The 18,392-nt window shown below is 39.7% G+C and overlaps 1 protein-coding gene across 1 annotated transcript in view; it reads left to right on the forward strand.

Annotated features, from left to right (window-relative positions):
* Positions 1-18,392, forward strand: part of ANK2 (ankyrin 2) — a 208,070-nt gene that overhangs the window by 86,899 nt on the left and 102,779 nt on the right. Inside the window, exons 12-21 of the mRNA XM_084859756.1 lie at positions 2,958-3,056; positions 3,195-3,293; positions 4,726-4,824; positions 5,066-5,263; positions 7,643-7,741; positions 9,156-9,254; positions 9,813-10,010; positions 11,088-11,186; positions 11,283-11,381; positions 17,926-18,024. Coding sequence (XP_084715882.1) covers positions 2,958-3,056; positions 3,195-3,293; positions 4,726-4,824; positions 5,066-5,263; positions 7,643-7,741; positions 9,156-9,254; positions 9,813-10,010; positions 11,088-11,186; positions 11,283-11,381; positions 17,926-18,024 — 1,188 coding nt within the window. The remainder of the gene's footprint in view (positions 1-2,957; positions 3,057-3,194; positions 3,294-4,725; positions 4,825-5,065; positions 5,264-7,642; positions 7,742-9,155; positions 9,255-9,812; positions 10,011-11,087; positions 11,187-11,282; positions 11,382-17,925; positions 18,025-18,392) is intronic.

Below are 18,392 nucleotides of genomic sequence, written 5' to 3' on the forward strand. Positions count from 1 at the left end.
TCTTGTTTCTCACTTGCCTCAAATTCCTACATCTTCTATATCAAGTGTGAACTACCCACCCACTGAAGAATATTTGAAAACACACACACAAAATCAAGAAGAAAACAACCATGCGAAACTGATAAGAAGCTTGTTTCAATTTATGCAAATAGTCCATTTTCTCCAGTACATGAAAGTTCAGAATCAGAAGCTATGGACCTTTCAGGATGAAATCTTATACACACTTACCTGGGAGTAAGTCCCATTGAACTCAGTGGGGCTTATGTCTGAGTAGACTTGTATACGTTGGCATTGCCAGTCACTGATTCTAATTAGGGAAATAAACTTGGGTCATACTAGTAATTTGAAGGATATATAATTAATTGGAATGGAGCATGGGATATAAATACAATAAATAAACCTGTGTTCAGCAAAGTTAGATGTGAACTAATCTAAAGATTGGGGATCATAGCCTTTAATTCATAACTGAGATATAGATTTGAAAATACGTGTAAATTATTCCTAAATGGATGGTTACCATATGTTTTCATTCTATCATTTACATTTCTTCAAAATTCTAAGGACCTTTCCATGCATTACATTTACTGTACATTTGTTTTCATGTGTCTGAAAACTGCATTTTTCTAGCACACAAATCACCGTTCTTTGAACAAATGCAATTCTTGAAGGTAGCACATTAATTGCTATTAAGACTGTACTAGTAGAATGTATGTGCTAGTGTGAGTATCATGGGCACCATCAAGGACTGACCCAATTCACCACCCCCATTTACAGGTGGGAAATGGTGGGGAGAATTTCATTGTTTTTGCATTATGAATGGTTTCAGAGATTGGGTCAAAACACTGTGAATCATTTCAAGGGAGAGGGCGCTTACCTTGGCAGCTTCTTTACTTTTCTTTTTTTCTTTCTTTTTTTACAGTTTAAAAATGTTGCTAGTTCCAGCTGCCTTCTTTTTTTTTTTTTTAAGCATTTAAAGTTTTAAAACCAACACATATGCCACCATTTGGTGGCTCGAGAGAACTCTGTCTGCCACCATGTTTCCCCCTGCTGAAAATGCCCTTGGATTCATGGGACATTTTGGGAAGGAGAAAGCTGGAACCTGGAGTTCTGCTCTCTCCACTGTGGGTGGCACTTGCACCATTTTTAAAAGTTTAAAATATTTTTTAAAAGAAAAAGGGGTGGCTCTGCTGAAGCAAGCAGTATTTTTAACTGTGAAAAGCAAGCAAGCAAGCTGCAGCTGCCACAATAAATACCTCCCCCTCCCCCACAACACACAAACGATTTGCAGTTTTTTAGGCCTTCCAACTTGCAAATTCCACTCTTCATTTTAGGGGGAATCCAAAATTCCCCTGCCCTATCACAAGAACCAGCAAATTCATGGGAGTTCAGTTTAGCCCTTTGATTGGAATCTATTTGGAACCTATCCCTTCTCCCCAATCTATTTGTTTCCTCAAATTATCATTGAAGTACTATTAAGCCAATAGCATAATATTTTAAAAACCTTTAAAATGCTTACATTTACTTTTCTAATAATTAACAATACCTTGGATCTTAAGGTAAGTTAACTTAAGGAATTAAGGTTTTCTTCCCCTCCTTATCCTTGTAACCCCAGCACTCCCTGGAAAGCCTCTCCGGAAGGTAAGTGGCCCTCTTGTACAATTTGGAATTCGGTTCAGGGGCTGCTGGTGGAATTCTACCTGATTTGGGGAAATTCCTGCCTCCCCAGCAACCCCCTGCATCCCATCCCACATTGTTCAGGAGGGTCCTCTGGAGAGGCTTTGTGGGGTGCAGATGACTGCAAGGAATGAGAAACCCTCCTTCTGTTGGCTTTCTTCTGTTCATTCATCTTGGGTCCCAAGCTAATATCTTGATTTTCTAAAAATGCCGTACTTTGTTATTTGCCTTTTGTGGCTCTGGCCTTCAGCAAGTTGTGAATAAAACTCTGTGTACATATTAATAAATCAGATAGGCTCTCTCACTATTTAACTGAGCAGCAGCCTCTTCCTTTAATGTCATGTTTCCAGCAATAATTTATATTTTAAGCACTGTTAAGTTCTCAATCAATTTGTAGAATTATCAGTTGACTGTGCAACATGAAAGCATTTATTGTAAAATACTAGGTATAGTGGGAGTATTGATGGACAGAGTTATCCACTATTATTTAGAAAATTTCAAATTGTTCTCTGTTGCTCCCAAGGCAGGACTAGAACCAATGGGTGGAAATTGCAGGGAAGCAGATTTCAGGTAAACATTAGGAGAAACTTCCTAACAGTGAGAGCCGTACAGCAGTGGAACAGGTTGCCACGGGAGGCGGTGGGTTCTCCTTTGCTGGAGGTATTTAAGCAGAGGCTGGATGGCCATCAGCGGTGTGGTTGCTGCACCCTGCAGTGCAGAGCCTGCATTGAGCATGGGGTTGGACTAGATGATCTCAGAGATCCCTTCCAACTTTATGATTCTATTATTGTAAATAAAATTTGGTATTAATTGGAGAGTGTGTACATTTCACATCACTCCATAGAAATCTGTTGAGATGTAATGAGAAAATGCCTTCTGTAAGATGCCTCTGACGCACACACCCAGCAGCATGGGAGCCACTTCAGTGTTATGATTTTGAAGGAGACACCAATGTAATCAGCCCCCACCAGCATGGTAATGTTATTGACACATGTTGGGATTGCACCATACCTCAGTTACACTGGATAGTGCTTGTCATGGGAGAAGAGTGAAAAGTGCCAAACAAATTAACTTGCAGATGGAGCCTACTTTCTCTGTGCAGAAATGACCTTGGCTTCACCCATTCTGTTTTGGGCTGATGTGCAATGGGAATGAACTAGCCCCTAGAATACGTGCTTTTTCAGTATCTCAGAACCCGGTGTTACCAAAGAAAATCTGACAATCTAACACTGTGTGAGAACTGAGGGTGCATGCTTTAACTAACGTGATTGTCTTTTGCACAGAATGGTTTTACGCCACTGCACATTGCTTGCAAGAAAAATCGCATTAAAGTCATGGAACTGCTGGTGAAATACGGGGCTTCTATCCAAGCTATAACAGAGGTAGAGACATTTCCTAAAGAAGCATCTCTCCCCACTATTTTTTCCTTCTCTTAGTTCCACACACTCCTTTTATATAAATGAGGAAGACCCTAACGGTGCTCTGCAGAGGAGTAAAATTACTGTTGCTTTATTTCACAGTCGGGTCTCACTCCAATACATGTGGCTGCATTTATGGGCCATTTAAACATAGTGCTGCTACTGCTGCAGAATGGTGCCTCTCCAGATGTCACTAACATTGTGAGTATGGCTTGGATATGTGTTATCATAGTCTTGCTGAGTTGCCTACATGTTTTATCCAAAGGTTACATTTTTGGTATCATTATTTTATTAACCCTTCCTATAAATCAGTCTTGCATAAATACATATAAAATGGGAAATGTTTCATTTTCTTCCTCTGTCCATCTTTGGTTCAGTTCTTTAACAAAACAGTTTTAACCTCAAGACAGCAAAATCATGTTTTAAGTAATGTTTTAAAATCCTAAGCAATTTCAGGTTCTTTGAATTTTTTAAAATGAGACATCTGTGTGGGACTGGCAGACTTAACTATAGAAATAAGCACTTGTGTACCTGAACAAAGATATGCGCATATAAACAGTCATTGAAGGGCATCTTGATTAGAAAATAAAGAGCCACTTCAAAGAAAATAATCTTTACTTCCTGCCCTAAGCATGTCTTCTTGGAAGAAACTTGTTTTGATTTCAGTAAGATGTGCCTGACCTGAAGCCAGAACAATATAGTTTCATGTTGTGCATTCTATAATCTGAGTTATGGTCACCTTGTCAGGACTGTATATACTGCTGGTGATGAATTGTCATTGGGTGCAGAGTTACTCCACATTCTATATTCTGTTGTGATTATGTAGGCTAGGCAGGAGGAGGACGGGAGGCTGTGATTTCTCCTCTTTCCATTGAGTTCAACAGGTTAAATTCAACAGAGAGCTTTGGCTTTGGGGCGGTATAGTAATAAATACATAAATTTTACTTACATCCGCTGTGTAGTCAGTACAAAGTTGTGCCGTCATCAGGTGTGTGATTGCGTCTGAAGGGGTATAGAATTTGCCATTTGTCCATTCCTCCACTGATCTGTCCACATCACCATGTTTTGGCTGCTATGTTGGTAGCATTCTACCAGCAGTGCAGGAGTGCTGGCATAGAGTCCTGGTGGCATATCTGCAGCATTATTCTAGTGGTGAATGCATATCTCACGTTTTGCCAGTGTACCAAGGCTCTCCGTTCAGCACATTTTTAGTGTAGGATTACATCCTAACTCTGACACTGTAGTTTCAGGATACATTTTAATTCAGTAAACAAACAGAAATGACTTTCTTTCTAGGCACTTGGTTAAGTTCATAATACTTAACAATATTACTAGTAAAAGGATGAAGATGATGACAGTTTATATTATTCATGCAGTAATTGCTATTATTAGCTTGATAGCTTCCGTGGTTGGTCTAGCCTCTTCCTTCTAGATATGAGAGCGATGCTCAGAAAAGGCACTTTAGGGGGAATGGTTACATTCAGCCTTCATAAACCAAGTTTATATTGGTTATTATTAAATATTAAGAGGAGAAGATTTGATTCCATTATGTTTGGTTCTGACCAATATGAATTAAACCAATAAGGTTTTCGTTCAGATAACTAACACATTTTAAACATCTGTTTTTCTTTAGCGTGGCGAGACTGCATTACACATGGCAGCCCGTGCAGGACAGGTGGAGGTGGTGCGCTGCCTCCTGAGGAATGGTGCTCTGGTTGATGCCCGAGCAAGGGTAAGTGTTTTCATGTGGCAACCTCTGCACCGTTTAAAAGGAGAAGAGTCTCTGGATGTGTTAAGAACAGTTCTTCTTTACTTGGGATCTTTTTATACATGTATTTGTAGTGGGGGGAACATTACATATTTAACTTCCATTTGAACCTATGTAATATAATGATTTTAAATGGGGTGTGTGTGAAGCTTTCACCTTTGAAATAATAACCCAGTTCTAACTTCTTCCCTGCTTTGAGTTGTAGGAGGAACAGACTCCACTACATATTGCCTCTCGCTTGGGTAAAACAGAAATTGTCCAGCTATTGTTGCAACACATGGCACACCCAGATGCCGCAACTACTAATGGGTATACACCACTACACATCTCTGCCCGTGAAGGTCAAGTTGATGTAGCATCAGTTCTTTTGGAGGCGGGTGCAGCACACTCTTTGGCTACCAAGGTAAAATCTGACGTTTTGGTACTAAGGTTTCAATAGTGAGTCAGCGATGACCAGATCCTTGCTCCAGCAAGTCACTGTCTTAGTTTGCTTCATCAGTTCTCCATCTGTAAAAGATCAGATTAGGGATGAATTCCAATATGAAGTTATCTGATTTGCACTTCCAAGACTAATGTACACAGCTCTTAGTTCAACAAAGTATCAAAATGCATTTAAAAATCAGTATTTTGAAAGAAAATATGTGTATTTAAATTTATTTATTTATTTATTTATTTATTTATTTATTTATTTATAATATTTGTATCCCGCTTCAGATCTAAAACAGATTTTGGAGCAGTGAACACAAAAGATAAAACAGTAAAATAATAACAAGATTAAAATACCACATTAAAATTACGCTTTTTAAAAAACAGAATGCCAATTGAAACTGTGACTTGTCAATTAAAGAATGCCTCTGGAAAAGTGCTTTTTTCAGGAGGTGCCAGAACAGTGTTGGTGCCTGCCTGACCTCCAGGGCCAGGGAATTCCAAAGAAAGGGGGCCACCACACTGAAGGCTTTTCTCCTGGTGGACTGCAATCAGGCCATAAGTCCCTGTGGAACCACCAAGACCATGCCCTCTGATGACCTCAGTGATCAGGCAGGTTGGTAAGGGAGAAGGCGCTTTCTCAGGTATCCTGGTCCCAAGTTGTTTAGGGTGTTGTACACTAGTACTGAAACCTTAAACCTGACCCAGTAGCGGATAGGCAGTTCCATTAGCAAAGGAGGTAGATGCTGAAAAGAGGCAGCTCCCAACAACAGCTGAGCTGCTGCGTTCTGCACAAGCTCCAGCTTCTGGACCAGCCTTAAGGTGGATTGTGGATTGTAGTAATCTAGTCTTGAGTTTACTAGCCACTACTGTGGCCAAGCTATCCCTGTGCAGGAGAGACTGTAGCTGGTGAACCAGCCAAAGCTGGTAAAAGGCACTCTGAGCTGCCATGGACACTTGAGCCTCCTGCAACAGTGATGGATCTAGCAGTACCCCCCAAACTATGGGCCTGATCTTTCAAGGGCAGTGCAACTGCATCCAGAACAGGCAGTATTTAAATGGGAAAGTTTGTGCAGACTATAAAAAAGGCAAAATATTGCAGAAAAGGTATGGAAAGTGATTATGAGTGAATGCATATGAAAATGATATGGACTAGAAATAGAATGATTTGTCCTTCTCTAAATGGGAATAATGAGCTTTTCTACATGAGGGATTTGTTGTGCACTTGTCATTCCCTACGCATGGTTGTTTATGGGTGCGTTAGATGATAGTGTGACTCTTTAGTTTCACTCCTGTTTGTAAACAGCACTTTCCATGAATTTTTTTAAACCAGGGAAAATGGGGTATTATTTCTGATGGCTAAAGAAAGCATGATTTCCTCTTGTGAATTTGTTCTATTCTGCTATACTACAGTGCCACCTAGAGGTTATGTAGCAGAAAAGCAGGAAAGGAAACACTCCTCATATAATGCTCGGGATCTCAATTCTGTAATGAAACTGAAAGTAGATGCAACAGATTAACAGCCTTGTGTAGAAAAGCTCAATAGCAACTTACCACCCAGATCTATAGTAATGCTAAGGTTAATACTCCAAAGCAATGTATGGCGCAAACCATTTATAATTATCTGATCTTTGCATAGAGTGAAATCTGGTAGAGCTACAAATATTTTTCTTGTACTTCACATTAGATGACCAATTTCTAAATTGACTTTCCCCAAACCAACACAGAGCAAGAGATGTTTGATCATAGACAGATGATTATTTACACCACTAAAGTTCCTGGGGCTTTGTGACTTGCATATCCTCAGTCTTCCACTGACGTCAGATGATTAATTGTTTAGAGCTGCTTGATTTAGACCTATTTAAATAGCTGCATTCATTGCTCCTTAGTGAAGAAAGTATATTGTTAAAAGTGGATCTGCAATCTAGTATAGCAATAAATTGTGACATGTAACGCAATTGGAGGTGAAATAGTGTTGCTGGAGCATACATGGTATTTTTTCCTGAAAATTCTCTCAACAAATCCACAGACTGCTTTTTAGACACCTGGAACTTTAAGCAGCATCTAGGGAGCTCTGTGAAGGCTGAGAAGGAAATGCTCACAAAAATGTAAATGCATTCCTTCTGAATTCAATGCTATATGGGTTATTGCCTTTTAAGAACAATGTGTTTCACAAATGGAGAAATATGCTATGGACCTGTGAGAGGTTTTGGTTATTATTGTTGTTTGAGTGTTGATAAAATATGTTTTTAATTGGTGAGCTAATCAGTTATTGCATTGAGAGTTCTTTACAACACAAAAGCGCAAACATTGAGATTATATTCCAACTCTGGTTTTCCATTTGTACATTTTACAGAAGGGATTCACACCACTGCATGTGGCAGCTAAGTATGGAAGCCTAGATGTGGCAAAACTCCTGTTGCAGCGTCGTGCATCTCCTGATTCCGCTGGAAAGGTAGGAATTAGATGAAAAGTTGAAGCTAAAATCACCAGTAACCAAGATATTTGGGCTGTATGCTAAAGAACCTGGTATTGAAGTTGCACTGAATATTACATCATAAGTACATATTCAATATACGTATCATTTATGCCATAGAGTATAATGACAGCAAATAATATGTTTAGTCTTTATACTGTTTACATTTGCAATGGGAAATTATTTAATCCAGACAGTGCTGGCAGTAATTTCCTAAAGCAATGATAGGTAGTCCTTATACAGCTCATCCCCATATAAAGGACAACATGAGAGTAGATTTAGATTACTAATTCCTTGCAGTGATAGGATTATCACGTCCAAGCTTTCCTCACCATTGATTGGTTGCATCTCATGAGAAAGCTGTCCACAATGAGAGTGCATGATCATTACTGTTGCTTCATGAATGGAAGGGCACATTACGGAAGACCCGGGTTGGTGCCAAAAATGGTGTCCCCATATCACGTTTTCCATTTGCACTTCATAATGTCTAGTTCAACTTGCCCCGTGTTTCCCTACTGTCTGCAGTAATGAAGTGCGGGGGAGGCAGAGAATGATGTCAGCGGCCAGGGCAAGTTGAACCAGATGGTACAATGAGGGAAGAGGGAACTTGACACGGGGCTGCCATTTTCAGCAGCAGGCTGTGTTTTATGTAATGTGTTCTTCTGCCCTGAATATATTTGTATGTAATTCCACTCACAGTTTATTTATTATTTATTGTATTTGTCTGTTACATTTATATCCCACCTTTCCTCCAAGGAGCCCAAGGCAGTGTACATGATCCTCTTTTTCTCCATTTTATCCTCACAACAACCCCATGAGATAGGTTAGGTGGTGACTGGCCCAAAGTCACCCAGTGAGCTTCATGGCCAAGTGGGGATTTGAACCTGGGTCTTTCCAGTCCTAGTCCAACACTCTAACAACTATACTACATTGGCTCTCAAGTAGTTGTCACTAGTAAGTCTGTTATGACAAAAGCACAGTGTATTTTTATCAAGGTGGGGTTTTTTTTGTTCCTGGGCTTCTCAAATGATCCCATAAGTAAAATGGAACTACTTTGTTTTTCATAGCGAGACATATTTGAGTCTCGCTAGCCTGGAGATTATAGCATATGGTTAGAGCTGTAAAATATATAATTAAGAGGAATTTAAATTAATTCTTAATAGCTTATCCGACTTTTAAAGCAAAGCCCTTTTACCTAATGATTGGTTTAATGCTATTTATGTCCTAAGTAACATTTCTAATATGAAAATAATTCACCTTGAGTTAAACGTTACATTGTGTTTTTATTGGCTTAATTGCTCCTTATTTATTATACATTGTTTTGTAATGTAACAGTAGCTTAAAACACAGCTAACCATCACTTAATGCCTTAACATAAACCCGCCCTTTCCAGAACGGCCTCACCCCCCTCCATGTTGCTGCTCATTATGACAACCAGAAGGTGGCGCTACTGTTGCTGGAAAAGGGGTCTTCTCCCCATGCTACTGCCAAGGTGAGATTTCCCATTCATTCAAGACAGTTTCCTGGAAGTTCTGACAGTAGAGATTAGCCTTCCGCAATCTGGCACCCTCCAGATGTTTTGGACAACAACTCCTATAACTCCTGACCATTGGCCATGCTGTCTGGGGCTGATGCTTAGAATGCTTAGAAGTGTATTTTTATGAATAATTATTTGCATTAAAATTGCATAAAATCTAACAGGAATAGACCTTTTAAGGGGGACATCTCCAGCCACTGACAAATCTCCATCTCCTGAGAAGGCATTGTTATAGTTCTGCTTTATAATAATGTAAAGAGCTTTGAAGATATCAGTACCAACTGCTCTCACAAAAATATGCCATAAATGGATTGCTGCTGTGATCTGACACAAGCATACATGGGCACTTTCTTGCTTGCTGAATGATATTCCCCCTTAAATGAAAACATTAGACTCAGTAGGGATAAGAAAATAATGGTTGTTCTCTGGAGAAAGAATTTCTTGGTTTTTATAGTGAAATATATATGATTAGACTTTGCTAATATATATTAATACAAGGCAACTGGTTTTTAGAATGGATATACACCTTTACACATTGCTGCTAAGAAGAATCAGATGCAGATAGCCACAACCCTGCTGAATTATGGAGCAGAGACCAATATTTTGACCAAACAAGGAGTGACTCCACTTCACCTGGCCTCGCAGGAAGGTCATGCTGACATGGTGAACTTGCTTCTGGAGAAAGGAGCCAATATTCATGTGGCCACAAAGGTAATGCTTTCTTTCTACTGAGAATAAATTCTTCTAATGCCATCTAGAAAATGAAAGAAGGGATAGTGTCACAAAAAAATTAACACGAAGTATTAATATATGTTAAATGTAGGGAAGCAAAAACAGTTACATATATAACAAAACATCTGGATAACATCAGCTTTCTAAAATGCCAACTAGCTTTTTTTGGGGGGGGGGTGTCAGGTACTGAGATAGTGTTTGTGGCCCTTATCTCTATCTAAAGATGAATTGGGGAGTTACACCCTATTAAAGATGTTCTTTTTTCATGTTTTGATGCTGTAGAAAGCAAGATATTGGTGATGTGACTGTGGGACCTGGCTAGTTTGGGGGAATCTGCCGTTGAAAGGTTCAGCTCTTGCCTGGCAGGGAAATCCACAAGGGTGGGGATGGACAATTTTTCATTCTCCTCAGAGGAAGTTCTTTGGGGTGCATTCTTTTCCTGTTCCGCAGGTGCATTAGGCCACTGGACATGCTGTTCACTCTTACAGTATCCAGCTCTGCCTCTGCTTTTCATCTTGTTTGTGTCTACGGTCTTGGTGCTTTGCCATATCTAGCCATAAATGGGGATTAGCTATGAGTGAGTGGAATAAAATTAAATCCAGCCAAGGCAGAAATAATGATGATTGATGTTATTAAGGCTGCAATCCTATAGCCATTTACCTCATAGTAAGCCCCATTCAACTGAATATTACTTACTTCTGAGTAGACATGTATAATGTAGGAATGTATGACTCTTATCACTGATGGGATTCAGCCTCTCTGGTAACTCTGCTCATAGCCTTGGGGTGTTTATGCGTTCACTCTTGTTACCCAGGTTGTGCCTATGGCCAGGACTGCTTTCTAGCAGCAGCACTTAGTGAGAATGCCTTTTCTCTCAGATGCAGACCTAGCAATCATCATTCATGCCATTGTAACTTTGAGGATGGACTGTTGTAATAAGCTTTATGTTGGATTGCCCTTGATGATGGTTCAAAAGGCCGTCAAAGGCTATTGCAAATGTTGTGACCTGCCTTCATGTATAATGTACCTAAAGGACGCTTTATATTTAATTTGCAGAGTGGACTGACATCATTACATCTAGCAGCTCAAGAAGATAAAGTGAATGTAGCAGATATGTTGATAAAGCATGGGGCAAACAAAGATGCTCCGACAAAGGTATATCACACAGTAACTTCCAAGAAGATACAAGAAATTTTGAGTGCAATATCACAGTCACTACTCACAGTTCTTTTTCGGTCTCTGTCTTTGTAGCTGGGTTACACTCCATTAATTGTGGCTTGTCACTATGGGAACATCAAGATGGTCAACTTTCTCCTGAAGCAGGGAGCTAACGTCAATGCTAAGACAAAGGTAAACGTTTGTTCATCATTTCCTCTTTTCTTTTCTTCTTTGTTTTCTTTCAAATATGGGATGTTAATATATACTTTGTATTTGAAAGTTGTATAGGGAGGGATGCTGAAAGCAGAATATGGTTGTCACTGACTGTAGTCGGTTAGTCAACTCTACAATGCAGTACACAGTAAAGAAAGCTCAGGACCATTAATAATAATGTGTTTGTGTATGAGGGCACATGTGTGCATGTGATACGCAAACACTGATAATGACTCATGAATTTCAATAGATGCAGTATATGCATTTCAAAGGTGTTGTTGTTCAGTCGTGTCCGACTCTTCGTGACCCCATGGACCATAGCACGCCAGGCCTTCCTGTCCTCCGCTCTCTCCCGGAGTGTGCTCAAGTCCATATTCATTGCATCGGTGATGCTATCTAGCCATCTCATCCTCTGCCGTCCCCTTCTCCTTTTGCCTTCAATCTTTCCCAGCATCGGGGTCTTTTCCAGGGACTTTTCTCTTCGCATTAGGTGGCCAAAATATTTGAGCTTCAGCTTCAGTATCTGTCCTTCCAATGAGCAGTCAGGGTTGATTTCCTTTACGATGGACTGATTTGACCTCCTTGCAGTCCAGGGGACTTGTAAGAGTCTTCTGCAGCAACACAGCAACACAATTCTTTGGCTCTCAGCCTTTCTTACAGTCCAGCTCTCACAGCCATACATTACTACTGGGAAAACCATAGCTTTGCTTATACAGACCTTTGTCGGCAAGGTGATGTCTCTGCTTCTTACTATGCTGTCTAGGTGTGCCATAGCTTTCCTCCCAAGGAGCAAACATCTTTTAATTTCATGGCTACAGTCACCGTCTGCGGTGATCTTGGAGCCCAAGAAAATAAAATCTGTCACTGCTTCCATTTCTTCCCCTTCTATATGCCAGGAAGTGATGGGGCCAGATGCCATGATCTTAGTTTTTTTTAATGTTGAGTTTCAAACCAGCTTTTGCACTCTCCACTTTCACCCTCAACAAGAGGCTCTTTAGATCCTCTTCGCTTTCTGCCATTAGGGTGGTATCGTCTGCGTATCTGAGGTTGTGGATAATTCTCCCGGCAATCTTAATTCCAACCTCTGATTCATCCAGCCCGGCGTTTCTCATGATGTACTCTGCATAGAAGTTAAATAAGCAGGGCAACAATATGCAGCCTTGTCGTACTCCTTTCCCAATTTTGAACCAATCGTTTGTCCAATGTCTGGTTCTTATGTTGCTTCTTGACCCTCATACAGGTTTCTCAGGAGACAGGTAAGGTGGTCTGGTACTCCCATCTCTTTCAGAATTTGCCAGAGTTTGTTGTGATCCACACAATCAAAGGCTTTAGCGTAGTCAATGAAGCAGAAATAGACGTTTTTCTGGAATTCTCTTGCTTTCTCCATGATCCAGCGAATGTTGGCGATTTGATCTCTAGTTCCTCTGCCTCTTCGGAACCCAGCTTGTACTTCCGGTAGTTCTTGGTTCACATACTGCTGAAGCCTAGCCTGTAGGATTTTGAGCATAACCTTGCTGGCATGTGAAATGAGCGCAATGGTATGGTAGTTTGAAGACTCTTTGGCATTGCCCTTCTTTGGAACTGGAATGTAAACTGACCTTTTCCAGTCCTGTGGCCACTGTTGAGTGTTCCAAATGTGTTGGCATATTGAGTGCAGCACTTTAACAGCATAATCTTTTAGGATTTTAAATAGCTCAGCTGGAATACTGTCATGTCTGCTAGCTTTGTTGTTACTAATGCTTCCTAAGGCCCACTTGACTTCACTCTCTAGGATATCTGGCTCAAGTTCAGTGACCGCACTAACATGGCTATCAGGGACATTCAGATCTTTGTTGTATAGTTCTTCTGTGTATTCTTTCCACCTCTTCTTAATCTCATCTGCTTCTGTTAGGTCCCTGCTTTCTTTGTCCTTTATCATGCCCATCTTTGTACAAAACGTTCCCTTGATATCTCCGATTTTCTTGAAAAAATCTCTAGTCTTTCCCATTCTATTGCTTTCCTCGATTTCTTTGCATTGTTCATTTAAGAAGGCCTTCTTGTCTCTCCTTGCTATTCTCTGGAAATCTGCATTCAGTTGGATATATCTTCCCCTTTTTCCCTTGCTTTTCGCTTCCCTTCTTTCCTCAGCTACTTGTAAAGCCTCATCAGACAGCCACTTGGCTTTCTGGCATTTCTTTTTCTTTGGGATGGATTGAGTTGCTGCCTCCTGAACAATGTTACAGACCTCTGTCCATAGTTCCTCAGGCACTCTGTCTGTCAGGTCTAATCCCTTAAATGTATTCCTCACCTCCACTGTATATTCATAAGGGATATGATTTAGGTCATACCTGAATGGTTTAGTGGTTTTCCCTACGTTCTTCAATTTAAGCTGAAATTTTGCAAGAAGCAGCTCATGAACTGAGCCACAGTCAGCTCCAGGTCTTGGTTTGACTGACTGTATAGAGCTTCTCCATCTTTGACTGCAAAGGACATAATCAATCTGATTTCGATATTGACCATCTGGTGATGTCCATGTGTAGAGTTACCTCTTGTGCTGTTGGAAAAGAGTGTTTGCTATGATCAGCGTGTTCTCTTGGCAGAACTCTATTAGCCTTTGTCCTGCTTCATTTTGTACACCAAGGCCATGCTTGCCTGTTATCCTGGTTATTTCTTGACTTCCTACTTTGGCATTCCAATCCCCTATGATGAAAAGGACATCTTTTTTTGGTGTTAGTTCTAGAAGGTGTTGTAGGTCTTCATAGAACCGATCAACCTCAGCTTCTTCGGCCTCAGTGGTTGGGGCATAGACTTGAATTACTGTGATGTTGAATGGTTTGCCTTGGATTCGTACTGAGATCATTCTATCGTTTTTGAGATTGTACCCCAGTACTGCTTGTCCCACCCTTTTGTTGACTATGAGTGCTACTCCATATTCCTGCACTGAGCAGGGGGTTGGACTCGATGGCCTTGTAGGCCCCTTCCAACCCTACTATTCTATGATTCTATGATTCTAAGGGATTCTTGCCCACAGGAGTTGATATAATGGTCACCTGAATTAAATTCGCCCATGCTTGTCCATTTGAGTTCACTGATTCCCAAGATGTCGATGTTCAATCTTGCCATCTCCTGTTTGACCACCTCCAGCTTACCTTGATCCATTGATCTGACATTCCAGGTTCCTAAACAATATTGTTCTTTACAGCATCGGATTTTCTTTTCACCACCAGACACATCTACAGCTGAGTGTCCTTTCAGCTTTGGCCCAGCCACTTCACTCTTTCTGGCGCTACTTGAAAATACCCTGTGCTCTTCCCCAGTAGTATATTGGACACCTTCCGACCTGAGGGTCTCATCTTTTGGCATCATATCTTTTAGCCTTGTGATACGTTCCATGGGGTTTTCTTGGCAAGAATACTGGAGTGGGTTGCCATTTCCTTCTCCAGTGGACCACATTTTGTCAGAACTCCCTGCCATGACCTGTCCGACTTGGGTGGCCATGCACGGCATAGCTTATGGCTTCACTGAGTTATGCAAGCCCCTTTGCCACAACAAGGCAGTGATCCATGAAGGGGATTTCAAAGTTACTTTTGTTATATAATGAAGGCAAAATAAGACTTGTGCTGTGGCATGATATGTCTGAAATGGTATACTAACCTTAGGGTTGGCATACCCTTGATCAAGTTGCTGAATTTTAGTTTTAGAGTATTTCTAAATAATATTCAGCTGTGACTTAAAACTATACAGCTCAAATGGCAATATTATCTGCCATGATCACTACTTCAACTTAAGAGATATTGAGTTCGTTTACATGCTCCTGTTTACATATAAAGATGTTTCACACTTGTATACTGCTGTACAACAGCAATTTTGCCATGATGTAACACAGTATAATTGCCAAATGCCCATTCATCCAGATTATCAAAACTGGTGTTATATTAATGTTGTTGGTAACATGCATTCCATTTACTACTACTGAGCATGAAAATGCACAGTAAAAACAGTGGAAAGAGCTAGGCCTAAATGTAGTTTCAGCCTGCTTTTTGGTCATTTAAAAGATGATATGGTTCACCTATGAAGTTTCACAGACAAACAACAAATAAAGTTAGACTAGTTGCCTTAATAATTAGGAGCGGAACATTTAATAGATTACTGTTGCAATCCTGTACCCACTTATCTGGGAGTAAGCCCCATTGCACTTAGTGGGACTTACATCTGAGCATACATGTATAAGATTACACTGTATATTATCAAATTAATTGATTAAAATTAATTGACTAAAAAGATTAATTGAGCAGTAGATTAATTTTCAATAAAACTATTTGTAAGTGGAAAGCACTATCTGAAAAGAGGCATTCCCATTTTCTCTCACATAGGAGGGAATGCCTCAGGATGACACATAATTGCATCATTGAAAAACAAAGAATGTTTCTTGCTTCAGACCTATTCTTCTTACCCATATTTATATCTATGCAGATATTTCATTAAATCAATCAATGAAATTGACCAAATGCCATAACATTAATTCAGTAAGAGTTCTTTAAATAGGTGACAGCTCTAATAATAATGTGTATACTGTGATGCTTAGATATTCAGAGGTTATAGAAGAATTTCTGCTATTTGTATTAAAAAATTGTATTGCTTGTACTTGTTTCAGACAATAAGTAGGAAGGATGAGATAGGAAGTGTAATTGACTTGTACTGCCTGCAATGCCAAAGTGTGGGGGACAAAAAGAAACTCAGTTGCAGTTTCTTGCCCCCCTCTCCAACACTTTCCTTCTTCACATTTCAACCAGCTTTCCACGTAAGTACTGTTTTGTTAGGATGAAATTCACATTCTGCTGCTGAAAGAAGATATGAAAATCTCTTTATGGAGAGAAGAGCACCTCAGCCTCATATTCTTAAGAGGCTGTTGTGTATTTTAAAAATCTAGATCAAAGGGAACTGCTGTTTAAATTGAGTGAATCCATACATCTGACTGCCAGTTAGTCTGGAAAGGTTTTTTTTTTAATGTCTTCTACAATATGGAAACTTGAAAGAGAAAATGAACCAATTTCTAATGAATATCCCTTTAAATTGTATCAAATAAAGTTTAGTTAAATATAGCATATAATCTGTTATTAGCAAGAAGGCTTGTATAATGTGCTACATTTGTGAGTTATTAGAGTTTTATTGGCATTTTTTTTGTACTGGCCCAGTCTCTAAAAAAGCCAGTCTCTATGGTTTAAAATTTGGTCCTAAGAAATGGATGGAATGGAAACATTACAGCATTGCCTTTGTCTCTAAATTTTCTCTATCATCTTCTGTGATATTTAGCTGAAGTTGCTTTTAGAAGACAGGCTTACTTTAAGGAATATAGCTAGTATATAAGAAAACGATTGGAAAAAAAAGGATTTCAAGAAAGGATGGATTAAAGAGTCATATTTTTCTTACCTTTGGACTAGAAATCAGTGAAACTGTTGCCTTGTGTTACTAAACCCCCTGAACTGCTTCTTGGATTATCAAGATCTCTAAGACAACTGTGACTATATGTTAATCTTGGTGACTCTTCCAAAATGGTTTTGAAAAAAAAGGTGCCCGCCCAATGTTATTTTGTATTGGAGCCTGTGTGTGCTGGTCTTTTTTTCATGGATCTGCTATATTACAACTTCTGGTCCCAGAACCCTGTTTCTCTGAGTGGCTTCAAGTGGTTGTGTGAGCACCTTGGATTCCCACTTTATGTGCATCCACTCTTAAATTCTTCAGGGAAACTCATGCAGGAGGAAGAGACATGTGAACTGTATGTGTAACTGAAGCCTGCACATCCTTCCTGTCCAGTTGGGCATGGGTTTTTTTGCAATGGTTTCAATTAAGCAGAATTGGAATGCACTTATGCATTTGCTCCAAATCTTGTCTTTTACCACTGAGCTTCAGGTCCTCACTCATCCATTATCCTAGAATAAATTCAGTGACACCAGTGAGACTACCGAAGGGGATGTGGTTAGAAGATTTAAGCCTAAATCACTTGAAAGGCTGCCATTTTGACCATTAAGAAGCTGAGCAGAAAGAGTATAAAATGGAAGACTACATTTGCATTCCATAGTATTATTTCCCACCCCCACCCCCAAATAAAGGAACCGACTAATCAGCAACTGGGAGTGTCCTTACCTATCTTCCAGTGATTAGCCCATAGAAGAGAACAAAAGGGATGTTCTGTACAGTATTACAGAATACAGACAGAATAGACTTCTATGGCTTCTCTAGTCTTTACCTAATACCTTCTTTACTGAAGGTATTTGGCCCATTCATTACTTCCCCTTCACCTCACATTTTCTAAACCTTAATATAGATCTGATAACACTTACATGCCTTCTTTAATGTTGTATGAAGAATTTCCTATAAGATATATTAATAAGGAAAATTACTATATGCAGATAAATATTGTTGAAAGTTTGGTGCCATTGTGATCCATACTATTAAATCTAGGAGACGATAGAAAATTTAAATAAATACTCTAATCAGTTTCTTTTCTTTCTTTTCTAAATGTGGTAACTACCACTAATTCCAGAATGGGTATACTCCCCTGCACCAAGCTGCTCAACAAGGTCACACTCATATCATCAATGTTCTTCTCCAACATGGGGCCAAACCAAATGCAATCACTGCGGTAAGCCTGGAAAGCACTAATGGAAGTGTTACAATCACTGCTTTTAGTTCCAGTATTTTTTGTCTCCAGTATTTCTTTGAAAATAAATCTAATCAGCTGGTATCAGATACATGGATGTATCTGCCGAGAGCATCAGTATTAAGATGCATGACTCTTTCATTTTATGGTGTCATTATCTCTTAATATCCAGTTTTGTGTTTTAAGCTTACCACAGTTAAACATCTATCCCATCCAGTATTGTAGGGAAAGAATTGTACCTAATTTGTGATCCTAGCTTGGTAGCTGATTGGTTGTGTCACAATAATTGTTGTCTATTCTGTGTATCAGTTTCTCAAAGTATAGGGTATGAATACAATTGCACTGATGGC

The sequence above is a fragment of the Heloderma suspectum genome, chromosome 5 (genome assembly GCF_057233095.1).
Source record: "Heloderma suspectum isolate Gila_16-S chromosome 5, 16-S_ref, whole genome shotgun sequence".
Lineage (NCBI taxonomy): Eukaryota > Metazoa > Chordata > Lepidosauria > Squamata > Helodermatidae > Heloderma > Heloderma suspectum.